We start from the raw sequence: 13,488 nt of genomic DNA on the forward strand, positions 1-13,488 counted from the left end.
AAATAAAGGTAGCTGTGTTAAAAACTATTAAAAATAAGAAATATTAAACTAATTTATAGAAAAAATTTAAATGTTTCACATGGCTACTTGGCCATTACATTCAATTATTCTTGGTTATTTATATATGAAAACCCCATAAATTACACATGGTTATAAAGAGAACTTCCCTTTTCTTCTAATGACACAAAAATTCAATTTTGAGAAATACGTTAATACTGACAGCAAAACTTGACTACTCACATCATTTTAATCAGACTACATATTTTTGGTCCTAAAATTTTGAAAAACAAATGAAATATGCCTGAGAAAAAGAAACAGCATAAAATCGGTTTCCTAGCAATATCTTCAGAACCATTTGGAATTTTCTAAATTTAAAAACATGATCAGCTTAAAAATTTGTACATTTTTGCTCTTTTAATCATCTCTGTATCTCTTAAAATAAGAAAGATACCTGTATTGGACAATTAAAACGTTGTTACCCTGTATTTTCTCAAATATCTCTGAGGATATTTGACTCAGGCTGACGAAACTTGAACCGATGACAAATTTAATTGAAGGTAATAATTTACTAAGTGGTGGCTTGTGACATTGAGAATAGGTGAAGCATATTCAATGATTGACTAAAAAGAACAAAAAAAGCGTCGCAGGTGAAAATTTTCAAACAAGGTCAAACGGTTTTAAATGAATCTGAAAATTTTTAGTTGCATTTGCAATATTACCGAAAAGCTAATGTTCGTGAAGATTTTCATTTAGATTTTATAAAAAATAGAAATATAAGTTCGGGTCGTGGACTTCTGCGAATATTAATGCACACCGTACAATCATATATGTTCCAAATAAGCTTTCTGGTCACGACAGCCTCCTGCGACGTTCTCAAAATTGTTAAATCTCTCCTTATTCCACACGCTCGACTTTACACCCACAATTAAACATGGTATACCAAAAAAATTTTTTTAAATAAACACAACCACTCTGATACTCTGAATACCATTCTATCCGAAACTTCCGAATGTACACATTGTTATTTGATATCCCTTTTTTCCATATCGAGAGAATAAGGTATAGGTCTCTCGCAATTTAAAAAATCCTTTTTGTCCTCCATTTTGTATGGTACGAGGTTGATGTTCGCGCTCAACGAAGGCAATGTTTTTTCAGAAAGCGTTCTATTACTTCTAACCCTTAAGATATTTCAAAAAATGTAATCTCTAATTTCAACACTGTATATCAAGAACGAAGTGTTCTACGAACTACAATCATATGAAATTTTTTGTTTGTAATTTATTTTATCTCAAAGTGAGGTTTCTCAATTAAGACCTGGACCACCCTATATATATAAGTTAAAAAAATGTTGAGATTCATATAAAGTTCATTTGCATCCAATCACTTGCCCCTTATCAACAAGACGGCGACACAGGCGACAAGTGTAAATAACGATTTAATTAACTATCGTGCCTCGCCCCTACAATATCAGTTTTTATCAACAATAATATTTACATTACGTGTTTATCCAATGCTATTCAATACGTTATACTTGTGATGTAAAACTTTCTACGTATATAAAACAGGTTCCTCAAGGAACAAACCTTCCATAAGTTTATAATCAAATTATACCTGTATTGCGTCCACTTTTCTCGGTTGCAATAACGTTTACCCATAACTTTTCCTCAAATAAATTAATTTGCTCTACTTTTATGGAAGAACCACGATTGTATTTCTTGTAAGATGTTCTCTGATGTTGATCATTATAATGTTTATTACAATAAAAAGTAAAACAGCAGGCATATGACCAGAAAATATTTTATAACTTGAATCTAATGGTAAATTCCTTTTCTGTGCCATATACCAGACACTTTTGCTAGTTGCCCACATTGCCTATGACCCAAGGCCATAAGAATGACATAAGGACGCCCGTGAAGATGCCAGTGATTAAGAAAGCCCCGCCGAACATACCCGCTGTTGCAGCGTACCTCTCTTCAACCATTCTGGAAAAAATATTACTGTAGAGACTGGATGCTTCGTGAAATTGGAGACATAAACCTTAAAATTATAAGGAACTTCAAATTGGGTACCGATACCTGAGCCAAATAAGACCCAGAATTTAATAAGGTCTACATTTCAAAAATTCTGCCAAGTTCTGATTAATATTGTAAAATGATCAAGAATTTATTTTTAGAGATTATTAATCGAGCACAAACAACAATAAATGAGTATAAACGCAAAATACAATTGTTATTAAATAAAAAAAGGTGAAACATTTAACATTTTTTTAAATTTATAGACGTTGAATAAGTTCTCCGTCTTCTAACAGATGGCGTTGCCAAAACTGCATGCGTGTAGGATAGTAACGCAACTATAAAAAAATACTATAAGCAAGCTTGAAATTCAGTATGTTATTTTGCCGAAGTGTAAACTACTTTTGTTTGGCATAGAGTTAATCCTCAAAGGTCACACTAGTGCAAATTCGCATCACCGTTTTTTTGTACAGCTGGCATTTCTCAGGTAGCAGCTGCCGAGGGTTCCCCCCACCACTATAATTCCTTCTACAGCCAAAACAGTCGAGCCGTACCACAGCTGGCCTCAGTCTGTTATTGTCGGGCAAACTAGAGAATCTGAAAATTTCGATTGGTGCAAATTCACACTAGTGTGACTTTAGTGTGGGCAATTACATTTTTTATTAACAAATTAATTTTTTTTTCAAAACTACATAATTCCATGTCTCGGAAAATTTTACCCCAGATTTGATATAAATACGTTGTTTTCATTAACAAATTTAAAGAAGACATGAAGGTTCAAAGTTGGCAAAATCCCAATTTGCACCAGTATGACCTTAAGGTAACACACCCCAAGTGTGACCTTTGAGGGTTAAACATGTCAAGTTTCGTGCTGAAAAAAGAGTATTTGTAAGAAATTTTACTGCATTACTTTTAGACCAGGGCGGATCTGTCAATATATCCCACTTCTTGGATATAAGAGGAGGCAAGCTAATTTTTGCTGGAATACCTTCAGTACAACTAACATAATAAAAGTGTAGATCCCTAGGTGTGGGCGAAGTCCGGAACATTTTCAGAATTGCAAAAATTTTTTAAAAATTTAAAAAATACCTTTTTTATATGAGTTTTTTACTTACTTATATCTTGGAACCTATGCATTTTGAAAGAATATTGAACCAGAAAAAAGTTTTAGAATTGAATTCTGCACAATATACTGGAAGTTAAAAATGTTTTAATGTATTACCGATGTTGCAAAATAGGATTAATTGATGAAAAAAAGGCAAAATAATCAACTTTTTTGTATAATTTTTTTTAAATATTTTAATTGCTCCGAGGGCATTCTAATTTTGGTAAAAAAACTTTAGAGTATAATAAAACAACACACCAAATTTCATTANTGCCAATAGTTTATGGATATGAAATTTTTTTCCAGCTTAGAACTCGGAAAAACTAAGCCACTGGATCAAAAATTATTGCTAAATTGTTTATAAATTAACGGCAAATGCCGATAAACTTTGACCGCTATATCTCGAGAACCAATTAGCGGAATTTAACTTTTTTTCTTTAAAAGAAGCGTCTTTCCGAGTACTTTAAAATTATAATTTTTGAAAAAACTAAATTGCAAATTAATAAATGTAATCTAATTGTTTAAAAATTAAAAACAAAGTGTTAACTTTAAAAATTTACTGTGGCCGTCCTAATCAACCGATTTCAATTTTTCAAAACCACTTGAAAGGTTGAGCGGTCTTTTCCATGTGAAAAATTTTCAAGTATCTGGATGCTTTATTTGAGGCTGTGCAACATTTTGAAAATTCGAAAAAAATTTTTCCAAATTTTTTTCAAAAAATTATTTTGCGGAAACTATCGGACCGATTTTAACGAAATTTGGTGTGTTGTTTTATTATACTATAAAGTTTTTTTACCAAAATTAGAATGCCCTCGGAATAATTAAAATATTTTTAAAAAAAATTATTAAAAAAAATTGATTATTTTGCCTTTTTTTCATCAATTCCTATTTTGCAATATCTGTAACAAATTTAAACATTTGTAACTTACAGTATACTGTGCAAAATTCAATTCTAAAACTTTTTTCCTCTTCAATATTCTTCCAAAATACATAGGTTCCAAGATATAAGTAAAAAACTCAGATAACAATAGGTATTTTTTTAAAATTTTTAAACATTTTTGCAATTTTGAAAATGTTCCGGACCTTGCCCAGATCTAGGGATCTACACTTTTAATATGTGAGTTGTACTGAAGGTAATCCAGAAAAAAATTGCTCACACCCACCTCAAAACAGATCCACCCTGGTCTATTTGTTCAAAAGAAATCTGTAGCTATTGGCCTTAATTTGGCTGAGGTACTTTATTTGTTAACACCACGAAAACTGTTATTAAAGAAAACATAGTACCTTGGCGTATACATCATAGCAAGAGAACTGAAATACCCGCTGGTGAAACCCATAGTAATGGCGACTATCCAGTAAACCCAGTCGTTAGTAATTACTACTGGCAAGATTCTCTCGACTCCCTTCACCTGGTAATTACACAGTAAATAGAAAGGGATGTAAAGAGCCCTCAGGGTGACCGGAATCCATAAATATTTTGGACCAGGCTATATTTTGAAATTGGGTTGCATTAGAATTACAACTCTGGCGAGTCCTACGCCATACTTACCCAAATGACACAACTTGGTAGCCAGCTGCCAAGCATAGCAAAAATATTAAAAGTCATAAAACAAGTTATAGCCGAGTAGTGAGCGGGCGAGATGAAAAAATTTTTGTCCAGGGACTCGATGTCTACAAAATAGTGTCAATTGAACATTTCGATTCTCCAAATATATAAGTATAAATACAGGATGTTTTTAAGTGAAGTAGCAAAAATAGTACCAGTGAATGTAGTGCCAATAATAATAGGCGATATACCCTCTTAAAGGAGTTGAAATCCACATTTTAATTTTTTTTTTAACATGGGGTTAGAGACACGAAACTTGGTATGAGCATCCTACTAATAAAGAGACAACTTTCAATATTTTTTCGATCATTGGCGTATTTTATAAAGGAGTGAAACAGTCAACCCCATTTCAATATTTTATTAGAAATTTTGTATATGAAGCAAATTATTTATTTAAAAATATTTATTGGCAAGATTGATTTATTGCGCAACTTTTTTACCTCTTGTAATTTTTCGATAAAACCGAGTTTTCTAGTAAAAAAATTAGATGCGTCATCGTTCACTAAAGTGGTAATTGCGAAAATTTGTAAAAATAAAGTAGGCGAATGTCATAACAAATATATTGTTATTTATCATATTAATAAATTGACACTTTGTCAATAAACTGATAATTTAATAATAACATTAAGAATAATTTGCTATTAATTAATGAAACATGTTTGATAACTTATGACTATGGGATATGTATTAAAGAAAGTTATTTATCTGAAATAAAATTTAATACAAATGAAAAACAAGAAATGCAAAATTAAATCTAAAGAATATTCTCGAAATAATTTCTATTTTGCAGCAAGCATAACCTAATACGTCTGTTGAAATTATAACACACTTGCACAAACAGTTCTTGGTTATTGCGAAGGTCATCTGCTGCCTGGAATATTCTTAAGCATAGTTCTTCTAAAGAGGCAACAGGAGTGGCATAAACAATACTTTTCATGTGTCCCCACAAAAAGAAATCCATAGGCGTTAGGTCAGGTGAACGTGCAGGCCAACAAACAGGGGCATCACGACCACGACCAATCCAGCGATTCGGGTAATTTAAATTTAACCATTCTCTAACAGCAAGTGTACTATGTGCAGGCGCCCCATCGTGCATACACCACATCACCTGACGTGTAGCGAGGGGTACATCCTCAAGTAATGTTGGAAGATTTTCGTTCAAAAATTTAAGATACTCGGCCGCTCCAAGCCTGTGTGGAAGAATAAAAGGACCTACTAGAGTAGTTTAGTTTAGTGTTTATTGACCATGTTAAATTGCATACAATCTTTATGGCAAGTCATATACAAAAACAAAAAATGTATAGATATACACGAAAAAAAATAAATTAATAAAAAACATATCACAATAAATATTACAAGCAATAGAACACAAACGAGAGAGATTATATAAACATCTTAGTCTAAGAAGGAGCGATAAGACCATTACCATAATGTATGCATATCAGAAAATTTTAAAAACTCATTAACTGAGTAGAAACAATGCGTAACAAGAAATGATTTTATTTTCTGTTTAAAATCACGAATATTCAAGGACTTTAAACTAGTTGGCACAATATTATATAAATGAATATCTAAAGAATTTTTCTTTGATTTAGTCAGTCTTTAACGTGGAATCATAAAATTGTCAGCAGATCTCGTCCCATAACTATGACATTGAGAGTGTGTAGAGATGTTTCTGAGAATGAATTTCAAGGAGAGTGGCATATATGTAAAGACATGGTGACGGTAGAATCTTAAGTTTTTTTTAAAAAGCGGTCGACAGTGTTCAGTATAGCTAGAATTAGTCATTAACCGTACAGCTTTCTTTTGCAACTTAAATATTTTATCGGACGTTGTGCTGTTTCCCCAAAGGATTATAGCATAAGTCAAATGAGAGTGAAAAGTGAATAATAACACATCATCAAACAGTCGTCACTCAAAAAGTGCTTCAATCTTCGAATTAAAAACAAGGTACTAGATAGTTTAGTTCCCAGTTTGTCAATATGGGCATTCCACGTAAGGGAATCATCAAGAATCACACCGAGTACCTTTGCAGATTTGCCTTCAGTTATATTCTTATGAGATGAAAATATTAAATTGTGCGTTTTACTGTCATTCAGTTTTAGATTATTAGCTGAAAACCATCTCTGTGCTTTTTCGATCATTTCATTGGATAACAAGGAAAGACCGGCCAAATTATAGGCAGACGTAAAGATGGTAGTATCATCGGCAAATAACGTGCTACGAAAAGGTAATAGGAATGGAAACACATCGTTAACATAAATAATAAAAAGCGGGTCCCAAAACAGAGCCCTGTGGAACTCCGTGACGCATGTATTCTTGGCCTGAATAAGAATTGTTAAAGCAAACAATTTGTCTACGATTACTTAGGTACGACTGAATTAGTTTTAACGGTACACCCTGAATGCCATAGAAAGATAATTTCCGTAGAAGAATAGCGTGCGAAACACATTTCCTACAATTCCCATCCAAACGTTTAAACTGAAATTATGTTGAAATCTTGAAACAAATATTTCATGAGTATTTTCTTCGGACCATGAATGAACATTATGAAGGTTTACTGCACCTACTCTAGGAAAATTTGTTTCATCGGTGAAAAGTATATCCATTAGGAAATTTAAGACATGCCTGGAAATATTAATGTACCATTGACAAAAACCCACGATGGTGAAAAGGGTATAAAAGATTTTCACGAGCTACATTCCACACAAGACTGTGAGAAACTTGCAGTTGCCTGGACACTTGTCTCGTGCTTTTACCGCAGTCTTGTTCTAGATGTTCCAGTATAGCTTCCTCAGTTTCAACAATTCGGACATTACGCCTTCTTCCGGCACCCTCAGGATTGGGCTGAATTTTACGTTTCGCGAAGCCGGTCGGTTTGGATATCTTTGGTGGTATAATCTTACTGCAGTGTTACTATTTTTTCTGGATTCGAAAAACACTTGGAGCATGTTGACATATTCGTCATTGGTATAAATATTATTTGCCATAATTATTCTGATAATAAATTAATCAATTGGTACTAATTATTGGTCGACAGAAAGTGTCAATTTATTAATATGATAAATAACAATTTATTTGTTATGACATTCGCCTACTTTATTTTTACAAATTTTCGCAATTACCCCTTTAATGAACGATGACGCATCTAATTTTTTTACTAGAAAACTATCGGTTTTATTGAAAAATTACAAGGGGTAATAAAGTTGCGCAATAAATCAGTCTTCCCAATAAATATTTTTAAATAAATAATTTGCTTCATACATAAGATTTCTAATAAAATATTGCAATGGGGTCGACTGTTTCACTTCTTTATAAAATACGCCAATCATCGAAAAAATATTGAAAAGTTGTCTCTTTATTAGTAGGATGCTCATACCAAGTTTCGTGTCTCTAGCATTCCCCATGTTAAAGAAAAAAAATTAAAATGTGAATTTCAATCCCCTCCTATAAGAGGTTATATCGCCTCAGGGGTGCAACTTTCATATAAGGTATTTTTACTTCAATCCTCTTATTTTTGGCTCTACATTCACTGGCACCATTTTTGCTGGTTCATTTAAAAACACCCTGTATATGATTACATATTGAAACGAGTTATAAAATAAAATAAAATACAATTTTGCTTACTGGCATGTATGGATGGAAATACAGACAGAGTCACGAAAAATATAAAGAAAACGTTGTACAACTGTGGCATAGCCTTCTTCAGAATATACAAGTAAGGAGGTCGTTCATTTGATACTTTTGTTATCTGCTGCCTCTGTTCGAGCTCCTTCTTCTCCTTTAATTGGAAATGTCTATAAAACCTCTAAAAACGCAAAAATAAAGCAAAATCACTGTACTGGTAACTTACTGATGAGGAAGTAATAAAGTTTGTAGAAAACAAAAAGTACTTACATTGAGTGGTAAGGCGAAATATGTGTCAAAACAAATCAACAGCACAAACAGTGCCATTATGAAGTAATAGATGGCAGCCATTCTCGCATTGGAAGTCACCAGATTAGAAATGATGCTAATAATGGCAATGAAAGTGCCGCAAATGTTATTTCCTAATATTACAGAAGCCGTGTACCTTGACGGCAGCTTGGCAGCCATACCATAAACGGTGTTCTGATATATACCGGTGGCCACTAAAATTGTTAATGTTTAAAACCTACGAATTATCTTCAAAATAGAAAATATTCAAAATATTACTTACTATTCAAAAAAACAACACTTATCATAGTGATATAAAAAAATCCATCTGGCCACGCGCTAGAATCAACCATTGCCAGGATAACTGTTATAATAAAAAGCACAATTTCCACAACTATGCTCCACACAATTCTTTTGTTTATATTCCCTCTGAAATAACGAAAAACGAAATTTGTAAATACACAGGGGTTTTGGAAAAAAATAGACTGAAAGAACATCAAAAAGTAACATTTATTCAATGGACTTGAAGTCTATCGTCTTCTATTTTTGCAATACAGAGCGTCAAATATGATTTCTTTTTATCAAATTTGGTGCAGGTAAGTTTTTGAGGTATACTGTAATATAAGATTTAATTTTACATAAGAAAATATTCATGTTGAAATCGCAGTTTCTGAGAAAAATATAATCAACTGTCCCAAAGACAACCAGTTTCTCCACCATAATATACAGAATGTCTGGAAATGAATGGGCCACACTTTAAGTGAGGAAACCACATAGGAGGCTGATTTTCAGTCGTTTTTCATGATTTTTTTTAAGTGGAATAAAGTGATTAGAATTTGATCAAACTTTGACATTATTTTATGAATATTTTAAACTACATTTACAAATTAAATTTTTCAAGTTTTTGTGTTGGAAATGCCAAAGTTATGGGCTATGCATATCATGGATGTTACCACAAAGCAGTGGCGTACTATTTTATTTAGAAAAATATGCTACCGATACCCTGTATCTCCGCCACTGGAGCATGTAAATTTTAGGAAAACTTTTGGATTTTGGACAATATTTACATAAATAAATGTGCCCAGTTATTTCACTTACTAGTTTTTAAATTATTTAAAAAAATAAAAATATGTTTTGAAGTTTAACACCCTGTATCCTTTTAACGAAGCGTCCTAGATAAAAACTTTATAGGAACGAATCCCCTTAAAATTCATCAAAGAATACGAGGGTTCATTTTTGGTCACCATTTGTGAATCACCCTGTATGTCAGAAGATAATAAATTTTATTTTATGGATCATATAAAAAACTTACCCAATATGTACAAAAATATTAATCCAACTAAAAAGGACATTAGGAACTTGAGAACAAAACGTCAGATACTGCATAAAATTAGACAAATGAGGAAACACGTATCCTAAGTACTCCTGGGAGAATTTATAATTTATAAAATACTAAAAAATAAAAAACAAAAGTTATTATAATACCTGAAAAAATATAAATATACCATGTTCGACAATTTAAAGTATAACTTACTGCATTGGCAGTGATGAACATGTTCCAAGGCAATAAAACACCGATACCATGGATCAGAAACGTTAAATACACTAAATTGTATTTATCGGGAGGAGTGTTGAGCTGTAAACTCGCTTCATCCATGGTCAAACTTTTAAAATTCAATTCGTCCTCTGGCAAGTTATTCTCCTCCCAAGACGGTTGAAGTTTCACGGGTTGTTGTAGGCGTGTTCTTTCATTAACCACTTCTGCAGCTAGAAATTCGAAATCAAATATTGCCGCGTTACACAATGGGTACTTACACTCTATAGGATTAAAGAGAGATATCTGGTGTAGACCGCTTTATATACACAAAAAATACTCTTCTTATATACATACTCTAAATTATTTAATAAAACATATTGGTTTATAAATTTTTGATTAGTAATATAATGAAAATTAAAAATTAAAACAAATGTCATAATGAAAATAAGACAGTTGTCTTTGAAGTGGATTACTAGTTATTAATCACGTCCACTTTTTTACTAAATATATAAATTTTGCTTACCTTGAATAGGCTGTAGAGCAACTCCATTTTTTTCGTTGTATAGGTAATCCCTACTGTAACTCATTTTATAAGATCAATCCTCCTTTTGCCAACTATCAAGCAGTACCTACTATCTCATTTTACTATTCCATTTATCAAATCCTAAACAGAAAACTCTTATAACCATTTGTAGCCACTATCACAAATAACAAAAATACTGAAGAAGAAAAACATTTATATCAGTTTAACTACAGCTGTAAATAGTATTGTTTAGATAATGATTCCTAAGACATAATTTCATTTATCTAAACAATGTAACATTGATAGATCATTAAAAATATTATTTATTTAATAATTTTAAAGTAATTAGAATTAAGGTAAACATTTAATTACCTATAATAGGTAATTATAATATAATAAGTTAGGTTTATCAAAATTATTTGTACTGGTTTAAGGTTTTATCTACATCCCACGAATAATATAACACAAGGCCTTAGCTGGAGAATTTCTAACCACTGTAATTCTTAAAATTGCACAGAATATACATACATGAGACGATGGTATAAATCTATGCAGATATAATGAAAATATCATTCACGAAAATAAATTCTTTTTATCGCTTCATAAAGTATTTTATAATTTTGTATTATATCAGTGTACTTTGGCAAATATATATCGTGGATATTTTCTACTTGTTTTCCTTCTATTTTTAACCAAGTAAATAAGTCATCAATCATTATATTCAAAAGTATATAAGTACGTATATTTATCGTCAGAGAAAGTTTTGCTGTTACTTTTTAAATAGTATTTTTGACAGAGTAAAGAAAATTGATCCATAACTATTTTTAAACTTTAGGATTAGTGATGTAAGGTAATAGAGGAAATGAGGAAAATGAAAATCTGAATTAATACCGAAATAAATATACAGTGAGTTAAATTTTAATATTAGAAAAAGAAAACAGTTCTGTTTCAAATTTTAATTCATGGATATTTTGGGAGATTGCAAACTCACAAAATTAAAAAATATATACATATAATATAATCAATCAACTTTTCTGTAAAAGTGATTATAAAAAAATAAAAAGGCCACACTTATTTTATTTTTTCTGTGGATAGTTAGGTACATTTTATTTTAGGAAAAAATGACTTTTTTAAATAAAATAATATAATAGCAAATATAACTTTAGATATTGCTTATAGTAGTAACTAATTTCCATAGTTAACAATAATTTAAAAAAGCATTTCTTTCAGTGTGCATGTACGTAAAGACAATATAATATTTTATATTTATCATTGAATCACACTTTACGGATATCAGATAGATTTAATTATTTTTTAATAGTTTTTTTTGTCGAGATTATTAATATTACATTCTTAGGAGTATAAACTCAATAAATAAGTATATTTAAAAATCGATAAACACCTAATTTATTTTAAATAACTCCTGAGGCACTAGGACTATTTCAGAAAAAGTTTTTAGCAAAATAAGAAATCAACTAAAATACTATCAGATCACAGCGTTTATAATTTTTTATTTCGCGCCAATAAAGCTAGTCTAACGCCCAAAAGGATATTTACAGTATTATAAACAAACATTTTTCTTATGTTCTTAAAATGGATAAATGTACTCACATTTCAATTACTGATTCTTAGCACACCTCAACAACCAAGATCCAATTAGCCGACAACTTTTAACGCACGTGGCTTGGATAAAATCCACCCAAATAACCAAAACAACTATAAAGCAGCCATATTGGTTGATAATTTTACAAAAATCAAATGAAGGGGGTAAGTCGGGCAGACCCTTGAGTATACAAAAATTACAGAATATCAAGGGGGTTTATTCTTAATGTTGGCCATTGCTAAGTGAGTTTAGGTCGTCGGCGACCAGAGGGCACTACGGTATGGTTGAAATTAGTCACTGTCTCAATTCAGAGACTAGTTGAAATTATTAAATCCCGGAAAGAATAAAAAGACATATGTTCACTTCATACGTATATTTCATACTCTGATTATTTTCCTTTCCTTCCACACATCATAGGGCCAACAACAAGGCCCATCCAAGTACCTAAACAAAATTATTAGCCGAGCTGCGGTGCTATGAATCCTTCCACGCTGTGATAACAGCGTTTTCCATTCCTTTTTCCTTTGTACTAAATGCGCACTGAGAATATGTCCATCATATCGAATAATAAAGGATGGAAATAGGCTCGCGTATTGTGTGGAAAAGTGCAAATGAATGGAAAACGCTTTGTTTTCGTAATACCACAGACCACCTAGACTGGCCGTATCTAATTCCATTGCACGGGTACCAGTGAATGCAAAATCCGGGGAAGTGGAGTGTGGAAGGCAATCTGATTGCGCGCATCATTAAGCAGATCCGGATTAAGTAATATTTTTATTACTAATAAATATTATATTGCATCTTATGACAAATATTCCATTTTAAGTTTGTAATTCAGAAAATAGTATATTTTAGTGTCATATTAAATAAAACTACAAAATAATTTAAAAATATTTATTATCCTCTAAATAATATTAATTTATTTAATATTTGTCTTTTCGTAGATTTTACCGAATTAAATAATTTGACTTCATGATTTATTCGTACATCGATATACTTTTCACATTCAGCCCTTACAAGTTCTATTAAATGATTACAATTGTTAGGTAAATTATCAAATTAATGTTCATGTAAATTTTCAAATATGTTCACATTCAGAAAGTTTTTTAATACATGATAAACAATTTTATTTTTCTGTAGCCTAGGTGTTCTGCTTTCATCATTATTTAAAAATTTTATTAATTTTT

At 31.3% G+C, this 13,488-nt stretch overlaps 1 protein-coding gene across 2 annotated transcripts in view; it reads right to left on the reverse strand.

Moving 5' to 3' along the window:
- Positions 1-712: 712 nt before the first annotated feature.
- Positions 713-13,488, reverse strand: part of LOC108905026 (NADPH-dependent diflavin oxidoreductase 1) — a 21,170-nt gene continuing 8,394 nt past the window's right edge. The window contains exons 1-10 of one of the 2 annotated variants that reach the window (XM_023455603.1): positions 12,310-12,439; positions 10,699-10,839; positions 10,173-10,405; positions 9,951-10,090; positions 8,922-9,067; positions 8,621-8,853; positions 8,351-8,531; positions 4,667-4,788; positions 4,402-4,604; positions 713-1,982 (exon numbers count right to left, since the gene is read on the reverse strand). In XM_023455603.1, coding sequence (XP_023311371.1) covers positions 1,856-1,982; positions 4,402-4,604; positions 4,667-4,788; positions 8,351-8,531; positions 8,621-8,853; positions 8,922-9,067; positions 9,951-10,090; positions 10,173-10,405; positions 10,699-10,762 — 1,449 coding nt within the window. In that variant the 5' untranslated portion in view covers positions 10,763-10,839; positions 12,310-12,439 and the 3' untranslated portion in view covers positions 713-1,855. Of the gene's footprint in view, positions 1,983-4,401; positions 4,605-4,666; positions 4,789-8,350; positions 8,532-8,620; positions 8,854-8,921; positions 9,068-9,950; positions 10,091-10,172; positions 10,406-10,698; positions 10,840-12,309; positions 12,440-13,488 lie in introns of those variants that run through there. The other variant, XM_018707785.2, reaches the window with a different exon arrangement.

This window comes from Anoplophora glabripennis, unplaced genomic scaffold (genome assembly GCF_000390285.2).
Source record: "Anoplophora glabripennis isolate ALB-LARVAE unplaced genomic scaffold, Agla_2.0 scaffold73, whole genome shotgun sequence".
Lineage (NCBI taxonomy): Eukaryota > Metazoa > Arthropoda > Insecta > Coleoptera > Cerambycidae > Anoplophora > Anoplophora glabripennis.